This window comes from Limulus polyphemus, unplaced genomic scaffold, assembly GCF_000517525.1.
Source record: "Limulus polyphemus unplaced genomic scaffold, Limulus_polyphemus-2.1.2 Scaffold1871, whole genome shotgun sequence".
Lineage (NCBI taxonomy): Eukaryota > Metazoa > Arthropoda > Merostomata > Xiphosura > Limulidae > Limulus > Limulus polyphemus.
In genome coordinates this window covers 48,212-58,361 of record NW_013667481.1, presented here as the reverse complement: position 1 = coordinate 58,361, position 10,150 = coordinate 48,212, and the positions used below count along the sequence as shown (strand labels likewise).

Genomic DNA, 10,150 nt, shown 5'->3' with positions numbered 1-10,150 from the left:
TCATCATCAGGTCGAAACCTTGTCGAAACGTTGTACATTTGCTGTCATGTTAAGCTTATATTAAAGTTTTCTTCATCACCTATTTAAGCCGTCTCCAGCCATTATATATCCATTCTGTGTTTGGCATTACTTAGGAGTAGTTGGAGATGTACCTCTCCAGTTATACCAGATTATACCTTTTGCTAGAATGAAATTGGTGTTGACTGTCCAAATTGGTGGCTGTACTCAGACCTGAGAGAGCTTAGTTAACCATCACTTATGGTTCTTTTAGGATTCAAGAGCCAAAAGGACAGTAGCTACAGCTTGCTGGTGATATTTCCACTTATCTCACTGTGAAATGAAATATGGGAAGATCACTTTGAGTCTACGAGAGTCAGAAGTGTTTATTTAACACACTTGTTTTATTGCTTGTTTTCTTGCATTGCAAATAAGAAAGAACTGGATGAAATAGTCTGAAATTTATAATTGCATTTACACATTATGTGGTTTCTGCAAATAAAATATCATTTTTATACGTCATATCTACATGAATTAATAGCTCTGAAATTTCGAAAAAAAAATACATTTTTCTTTCAAAACATTCCAATAAGGTTATTACCTTACAAAACTGTAAATGTTTTTTTTATTCAAAAAATATCACTCAGTTTCACTGTGCATATTAATCACTGGCGTACAATAAAGTAAATTTCTTACTTTACGCAAATGACAAAATTGATTTTTTTTGCTATTATTAATAAGGTCCGATTTAATATGTTTTAAACAGTTTCATATTAATTTTTATATATTTATTTCTATTGATTTTCTTTTTTCATTAATTAGTTATTTAGGCTTAATGCAAACAAGGCTTAACACACCGCCTTTCCAGGAAAATGAAACTTGATATGTTCGAAAGCAAAGTGATTTATCTAAAACTTTCTCATCTTGTTCCATAAAATACATTTCTTTTCCTATTATTTTTAACTATATAACTCAAGGGAAGGTATAAAATAATAAAATATGCTTTATTGCAAGATTAAAAAATTGAGGACTGTAAATGTTGCAAATGTTTTTCACAAACACCCTTTCTTCTAGAAACACGCCATCAAACTAATCTTTTATCACTTTGTTCCAATATCCATGAAAATCCCCACTAAACTGAAAGCCATATGGCATTTATTATTGAAAAGCTCGGAAAAAAAGCTTTCATAATGTGTTTAGATCAGCAACCTATGACTTATTAAAATTCATACATAAGCAATCATTCACACCATGAAAACCAAATCCTCATTAGCTGCACCCTTAAATGTTGAAGGTGAAATGTATTTAGTATTTCTTACAGAAAACCTGTTGATATGACAACCCTTTCTCCTGTGGACTCTTGACTAATAACAAGCTGAAAGGTCGAAGGTAAGTATTCAGATTCTGCTCCTAAAAATCAAAATGATCACCCTAGCCATATATGTCCTGCCAAATAGTGTCACTACTGTCCCATGGATCACCATAATCACCAGTCAATGTCTAATGTCTCATCTGCCAGCAAAAAAAAAAAATTATAAGCTGGCAAATATTATCCACCATTAGCAACACCATTCTTCTCAAGCTAGTTGCAGAAGGCATTGGCCAAAGCCAAAATTGAGATATTCCGTTGGTGAATGACAACAAGTCACCACAATGACCCTCAGTCACTCGTTCCTTTTGTAGCATAACATCCAAAAGAGAACTTTTGTGACATCCTAATATTCTTTCATACATCCATTTCCTTCAGTACCTAACGTTTCCTCCTGGTTATAAGTGTTTGACCAATGGAAAATACAGTTTCCTCAAGTATGTGGCTTTTTAAGACATAGTAACACAATATATTAGAAGAACACAGGAAAATCTACTGATCAAGAAATAAAAAGCAAATTTCCTCCTTCTCACCCATTACATAGTATTCCCAAGTGCTTCAATTTCACCTAAGAATAAGGTAGGCACTGAGGAGGTGTACATGACAATATTGGTGCATGACCCTGAACAATAGGTAGATCAGATGAAAGAAACATAGTTACTTTATTGACCGACATCCTATGTTAAACATAAATACACTTGCAATATATGCAGAAAAAATTTGAAATATTTTATGTAAAATTACAAAACACTTGGTATGCTGCATACTGCATAGTCAATTTCATTGTGGTTAATGATAAATTGACGTTTTTATATTTAAAAAGATTTTGATTTTACAGAAAACGTTGACATTAAGTAGACTAACTCTACCTTTGTACTGATTTTCTGACTTATGGAAAATTACAGAGGTTAATATATATTAAAACTGAATAAAAATTAAAACTCATATAACATTCACTTAAATACTACCTTCCCTTTCCACAGAGTCTGGCGTAGAGTAAATTGTGTGAGTTAGAAGCTGCCTTAAGGAAGCCTGCCAGATGTTTCTCATTTGAATTCTTAAAAGATAAAGCAAAGTTATTTCTTCTTACATTAATAGCTTAACTACTTAGCCATGTCAGAAACACACTGTTAAGAACAGCTGCTGACTTGAATGCTCATTTAGCAATACTTTACTAATGTCGTAAGAAGATTTCAGTGGTGCAAAACTCTGAGAAATTAAGAAAAATATGCTACAAAGAAAAACAAAAGTCCTGACGAAGTAATGATTAGTAAAATGAGAGCCCAACTTTGAGGTTGTATTTTATTTGCCCAATTATTTATTAAAGACATTTGTAACATTATTATTCTATAAATTGTGCGAGGAATTAGAAATATTTTTTCTGTTTCAGCAATGAGCAGTATTCCTATCTTTATGTCCAATAATTACTAGTGAAAGGACAAAAAAAAGCAAAGAATTTTTAGTTCGGATTCACACTGGAAACATATATTGATATAAATATGTTACTAAAAATTATAACAATCTAACAAGTGTTTACAAAACGTTAAATAATTAAAACAAACGCTGGAGAATAGCATTTTGTGAATATACCACAACATAAAGAAATTCAGTGTTCAGCTTAAACCAGATTTTACACACAGTGCAAGGAAGTTTAGGATCCTTAGACTGATTGATATAAGGCACAAAAAGTAGGGTTATACAGAACTCCTACCACCCATTGTAATTTAATCAAGCATTCCATGTGAATATATATGTCACAGCATGCTGATATTCTGATGAAAGAAAGAAAGATACAGACAACTCACAGATGCACTCGAAAGATAGTAATCGTCGTGTAAAACGAATGAAAACTATCACGTGTATAAATTATTTCAAACATAGTTTATCATATTATTTTGATACACCCTTTTGGTCGTTGAAAATAGTTGTTATTAACTTGTCTTTTATATGATATTGTTAATACTCATATGCTGAATGTTGTATCATTACTATACATTCTGTGTTACATGTGTTGTTCTGTGTATTATACATACATAGATAGATACATACATGGAATAATACTTTTGACACATTATGCTCTTATTATATGATCTGTCACATATTTTGCAGCTTGTGGACAGCTAGATATAACGTAGGATATGTATGTACATAAATTGGTGTACCAATATCAGCAGTAACTGATACTATTGGATAGTTGAGCCCCTGGTTTAGATGTCATATTCATTCATTCAGTGAAACGTTTTAATTAGGCTAATAATGTGTGAAAAATATAAACGATGAATAGTATTACTGTTGTTGTTGGTCTCTCATAGGTTGAACTGGTATACAATGTTTATTGAACGAGATCTGGCGAACACCATCAGGCTTACTTGGTTCAAATTGCACGAAATTTCAAAGAATGCTCATGCACTTTAATTATGGAGCAACAATATTTAAGACATTGACAACTGTTGTGCAAGATCATGCTGAATTTTCAAAATGTACCTATATCTCTTTGTAACGGAATCATTAAATAATCTATAAACTGAATATTTTAATGCTTCAACGTTTCAAAGAACTCGAAACGCTAAACAAGAGACAAAGGTTAAGCCTTGACAATACATGACGAGAGCACATTCGTAGACGAAAACAGTTTGTTTTAGATTCTTAAGAGTTTTATAAGGGTCAAAATAAATGGATATTTTTAAGTATTTCACATATACGTTTTAAGCCAATGCATCACACATATATTTATATATATATAAAGTTATCAGAGAAAAATAAATACTTATCTACAGGTACTTACTAGTGTCTGAAGCATTGTACAAATGAAGGGCTAAATGAGCAATGCGAGGACCAAAACTGTCTAAGCTGGTTGTAACATATTTCTTGTATCTTCTCCACGACCAGTGACGTAAGTCGTCAGGACCTGGCCAGAATTCCACTGCTTGAGCCGAAGTTCCTAAATAGAATATGCATGAACATAATTATAGAGGGATGTGCTGCTTTATGTAACCATGGAGGTAGTATTTTTTTTTGTTCATCAATACTCAATAGCTCTTACATTTTTTTTTGTTCAAAAATAAATATCAGTTCTGAAAATTCGTTTATTAGAATTATTGAACAATATTTAGCCCTTTGTGTTGCTTTGTGCGTAATAATAAACAATAACTTAATATAAACATTTAATGCTTATTAACTCCGAAGGTTTTAAGTTAATATAAAGGGGTTAATTTACTTTTTGAACATGTTTTATTCCCATACATTTTTTATTTTTCAACATATTTGTCTCTTTTTCTTCTTCTTCTTCTTCTTATTTTGAAACATTTAGTTTTAAATATCTTCATATTTTATTAACCTCCTACTGAACCTTCACCATTCTGCTGTTTCATTGCTTATCATTCTTCACATCTGATTGGTCAGTTTTCACAAACTTTTAGGTTTAGCCTTTTTGCTTTTAACGAAGGAGATTACACTCTTCAAATGTGTTCACGCTTATACATTATTTTCAATATCTTTAGCAAATGTTTTCCTCTGTCCTACTTTTTTTCACATCCATAGTCGTAAACTTGAATTAATTATTGCTTCGTATAACAGTAGCCATTCCATAGATAGATACCTGGTGGTTAGGGCGCTCGACTCGTAATCTGCGAGATGCGGGTTCGAATCCCCGTCAACAAACATGCTCGCCCTTTCAGCCGTGGGGGCGTTATAAATGACGGCCAATCCCACTATTCGTTGGTAAAGAGTACTCCAAGGAGTGGCGGTGGGTGGTGTTGACTAGCTGCCTTCCCGCTAGTCTATGACTGCTAAATTAGGGACGGCTATCTCAGATAGCTTTCGAGTAGCTGTGCGCGAAATTCAAACCAAACCGATCCATAGCGTGCTCCTCTGGGGCGAAGGTCATGCCCAAGTTAAGGGGTTGTATAATGGTTCACAGAAACTATTATGAACTGGAAGCTAATTTCTCCTTGAATATATATATACACTTGGAATGATTGAGTATAGCGAAATATTGTACTAGAGCTTTTGTCTGACATAAAATTGTAGTATAGTCACAATCATTTAGCACTACTTGTTGGAAGAAGTATCATGTCTTCTCCCTAGCTTCATTAGCCATAACAGTTATTTTAAAGTTAAGAAATCAGCTACTATTGAAGCAAGTATGTATTGATAGTCCATTATGTGATTTTTTATTTATTTATTTATTTGAAGTTAAGCACAAAGCTACACAATGGACTACCTGTTCTCTACCCAGCATGGGTATCGAAACCCGGATTCTAGCGTCGTATGTCCGCAGACATACCGCTGTACCACTGGGGGGCTTAGCATGTGTTGTTTGAAGTTAAGCACAAAGCTACACAATGGGCTATCTGTGCTCTGCCCATCACTGGTATCGAAACCCGAATTCTAGCGTCGTATGTCCGCATACATACCGCTGTACCACTGGGGGGCTTAGCATTTGTTTGTTTGAAGTTAAGCACAAAGCTACACAATGGGCTATCTGTGCTCTGCCCACCACGGGTATCGAAACCCGGATTCTAGCATTGGATGTCCGCAGATATACCGCTATACCACTGGGAGCGGAGCAATTCATTTTTGAGCAAGAAAAAAATATTGTGTCTCATTTCACAATAGCGCCTCTCAGTCTTTACTTTGCTTTAATAAAAAACTCCCCAAAACAATCATACAAACTTCTGTCAGAAAATAATAATAATTCTTGTCTTCATATATTCAGTATAATAGCAAAAGTTTAAGAGAAACTAATTGACTAAACAATAGATAATTAAAATCATGTATTTATCATTGCATCTTTTGCTTGGTAATCTACGCCTCGTTAATACAACATAAAACTATCGTGAAGTTCAAGTAGATGTTTCAATTTAAACCAAAAAACACGCCGAACTTTACAGGTTATAATTAGATAGAAATCATCCTGGTATTTTCTTCTCGCACCCAAAAGTGAAATTGATACTTTTATGTAAAGCATTAATATGTTACCGTTTCCAGGTTGTATAGTATGTTTGCTTGTTTTGAATATCGCGCAAAGCTAAACGACGGCTATCTGCGCTAGCCATCCAGAATTTAGCAGTGACAGATTAGAGGGAAGGCAGCTAGTCATCACTACCCACCGCCAACTCTTGGGCTACTCTTTTACCAACGAATAGTGGGATTGACCGTCACTTTATAACGTCCCCAAAGCAGATTGCGAGTCGAGCGCCCTAACCACTTGGCCATGCTCAGGCTATATGGATAAATAACTTTTCATTGCTCAGTCTCAAAAGAATTGTTTTAATTCTAACTCAAACCACCAATCACTGTTTTGAGATGATATTGTTAAATATTTTTTTAATCTATTTCAACCAATCATTGTTTTGAGATTATATTGTTAAATAACATTTTTTTAAATCTATTTCAACCAATCATTGTTTTGAGATTATATTAAATAACATTTTTAAAAATCTGTTTCAACCAATCATTGTCCTGAGATGATATTGTTAAATAACAATTTTTAAATCTATTTTAACCAATCATTGTTTTGAGATGATGTTGTTAAATAACAATTTTTTTAATCTATTTCAACCAGTCATTGTTTTGAGATTATACTGTTAAATAACATTTTTTTAATCTATTTCAACCAATCATTGTTTTGAGATTATACTGATAAATAAAATTTTTTTAATGTATTTCATTGAGTGATGTTTTAAATTATGTTTTAAAATCACAATCCCATGCTAGTTAAACTTAATGGATTATTTTTTTATTCCAGTCTTTCTTAGATGGTATTATCGTCTGCACGAGGAAATAAAAACGTGTAACTAGAATATACGCTCTTTCTTTCTCGTAATACTGACAGCGGGTAAATATTTCTTTTTTTTCTGATCTTTACGTTATCCTAGTTGCACAAATCCCTTTCAGGGAGGTACACATCACACAGTCTGAGAGAAAATAGTCTGTAAACACGAAGGAAGCTTATTCTATCCTTTCTTCTAAAAACATTTATAAGCTTACGAGATCATATTTTCATTTATTTCTTGCTGCCGAGAGCCAAACAGGCTACAGTTGCATGTGTTTTTATTTTCGGCCAAACGCTATTTTCTGGTAGTGATTATGGAGAAGGTAGTTCGTAGCATACAAAACCCGGTGACAAAATATACATAGTTTTCTTAAGTCGGCTATGTTTCAAATTAGAAAAAAAAATTGTTCTTTTAAGGAATGATGGGAAACTGAAACAAGTTAGAAAAAACAAAACAAAATTGTTCTTTTAAGGAATGATGGGAAATTGAAACAACAATACATCTAATTTTCACGTAGTACACATTTACTGACTTGGGTTAATTTAATGGTGAATTAGATGCATTGAAATAAAATAAAATTGATGCTTTTACGAAAAACATTAATATGTTACCGTTTCCAGGCTCTATAGTTTGTCTGCTTGTTTTGAATGTCGAGCAAAGCTACACGAAAGCTATCTGCAGTAGCCGTCCCTAATTTAGCAGTGACAGACTAGAGGGAAGGCAGCTAGTCAACATCACCCCCCCCCCCAACTCTTGGGCTACTCTTTTACCAACGAATAGTAGGATTGACAGTTACATTATAACGCCCCCACGGCTGAATTGGCTAAAATGTTCGGCGACGGGGATTGCAGACGAGAATAATAACATGAATAAACTAATAAGAACTATATATATATAAAATGATAGATCGGCTGACACGTCTAATGGAGTAGAGCAGCCTTCATTTCGCTAGTTTAACTGATACATCTAATGGGGTGGAGCAGCCTTCATTTAGCTAGTTTAACTGACACGTCTAATGGGGTAGAGTAGTCTTTACTTAGCTAGTTTAACTGACACGTCTAATGGGGTAGAGTAGTCTTTACTTAGCTAGTTTAACTGACACGTCTAATGGAGTAGAGTAGCCTTTATTTAGCTAGTTTAACTGACACGTCTAATGGGGTGGAGCAGCCTTCATTTAGCTAGTTTAACTGACACGTCTAATGGGGTAGAGCAGCCTTCATTTAGCTAGTTTAACTGACACGTCTAATGGGGTAGAGCAGCCTTTATTTAGCTAGTTTAACTGACACGTCTAATGGAGTAGAGCAGCCTTCATTTAGCCAGTTTAACTGACACGTCTAATGGGGTAGAGCAGCCTTTATTTAGCTATGATAATTTTTCTTACATTTTAAACATTTTAGTTTTAAAATGTCACTCTCGTATACTTGGTAAGTTAAGACACTTAGTTAACTGCGTTACCGTCTACGACTTTTTCTATTGATGACCACAGACTAGAAAATTATAGGTAAAATTGAAAATTTTCGCGTATTTTAGCATTTACTACAATACTTATTATTTATTAACATTTTTCACAGAAGTAAACCCGGTTGATAACTTATATTGACAATTTTATATATAACTCGATATTAAAATATTAGTTTTTCGTATAGAAAAACCTATATGCTCTGCAGTAAAAAAAAAAAAATATATTGAGGCGTCACTCATTTCTAGATTAACGCAAGACGTTAAATAGTACGTATATACTCTATTACTGTTGCAGTAAATCAGCATTAACTGCACATACTTAATAAAGTTTAACGTTAACGTTTTACTTAATTTGAGGTACTTACTTTATAACCTATTTTTTATTAGTGTAACAAGCCTATTCACCTATTTTTTATTAGTGTAACAAGCCTATTCACCCATTTTTTATTAGTGTAACAAGCCTATTCACCTTTAATGTGTGCAATATAAGATTTGCACTCTCATTTCGAAACCTGGTTTCCAAGTTACTGCATTTTGTTATCAGATCGATAACAATATTTGTTTTTTTTTATAAAGCACAATTACTGATACAAATATATCACTCGATTTTCAACTGAGAAATCTGAGGATGACGAATGAATGGATATTACGTATTGTTTGTTTGAAGTTAAGCACAATGCTACACAATGGGCTATCTGTGCTCTGCCCATCACGGGTATCGAAACCCGGGTTCTAGAGTTGTAAGTCCGTAGACATACCGCTGTACCACTGGGGGGGGGGCTTAGCATTTGTTTATTTGTTTGTTTGAAGTTAAGCAGAATGCTACACAATGGGCTAGCTGTGCTCTGCCCATCACGGGTATCGAAACCCGGATTCTAGAGTTGTAAGTCCGCAGACATACCGCTGTACCACTGGGGGGCTTAGCATTTGTTTATTTGTTTGTTTGAAGTTAAGCACAAAGCTACAAAATGAACATACCGCTGTGCAAGCTACGTTTCTACCCAAAAGTATTTGCTAAAGATACGTGAAAAATATTTAAAACATATCAATTTTTTAGTGAACGATCAATTTCGGTTACCTTGTAACGACGTTTTTCGAACTATTTACAATAAAAGCCAAAACCATTCGATTAGTCAGTTTGTTAAAATACCCATATTAACCCTCGATGATGAAGGAGATATTCGATTTAAACCAAGCTTATGTTTCCTTTGCCTAGAAGCATTTTAAGGCGAGCTATTTGTGCCTTAAGAGTCGGATGAAAGAGGACATAATTGATAGCGATATGGTAACTCGGATTCCTATCTTCACCTTTATCAGGTTTGTTTGTTTGTTTGTGCCACTGGGGGGGGCAGTTTTATCAGGTTTGTTTGTTTGTTTGTAATTAAGCACAAAGCTACACAATGGGCTATCTGTGCTCTGCCCACCACGGGTATCGAAACCCGGATTCTAGAGTTGTAAGTCCGTAGACATACCGCTGTACCACTGGGGGTAGGCTTAGCATTTGTTTATTTGTTTGTTTGAAGTTAAGCACAAAGCTACACAATGG

At 34.1% G+C, this 10,150-nt stretch overlaps 1 protein-coding gene across 1 annotated transcript in view; it reads right to left on the bottom strand.

Annotated features, from left to right (window-relative positions):
* Positions 1 to 10,150, bottom strand: part of LOC106465212 (para-nitrobenzyl esterase-like) — a 44,048-nt gene that overhangs the window by 8,766 nt on the left and 25,132 nt on the right. The window contains exon 6 of the mRNA XM_022393066.1: positions 4,152 to 4,307. Coding sequence (XP_022248774.1) covers positions 4,152 to 4,307 — 156 coding nt within the window. The remainder of the gene's footprint in view (positions 1 to 4,151; positions 4,308 to 10,150) is intronic.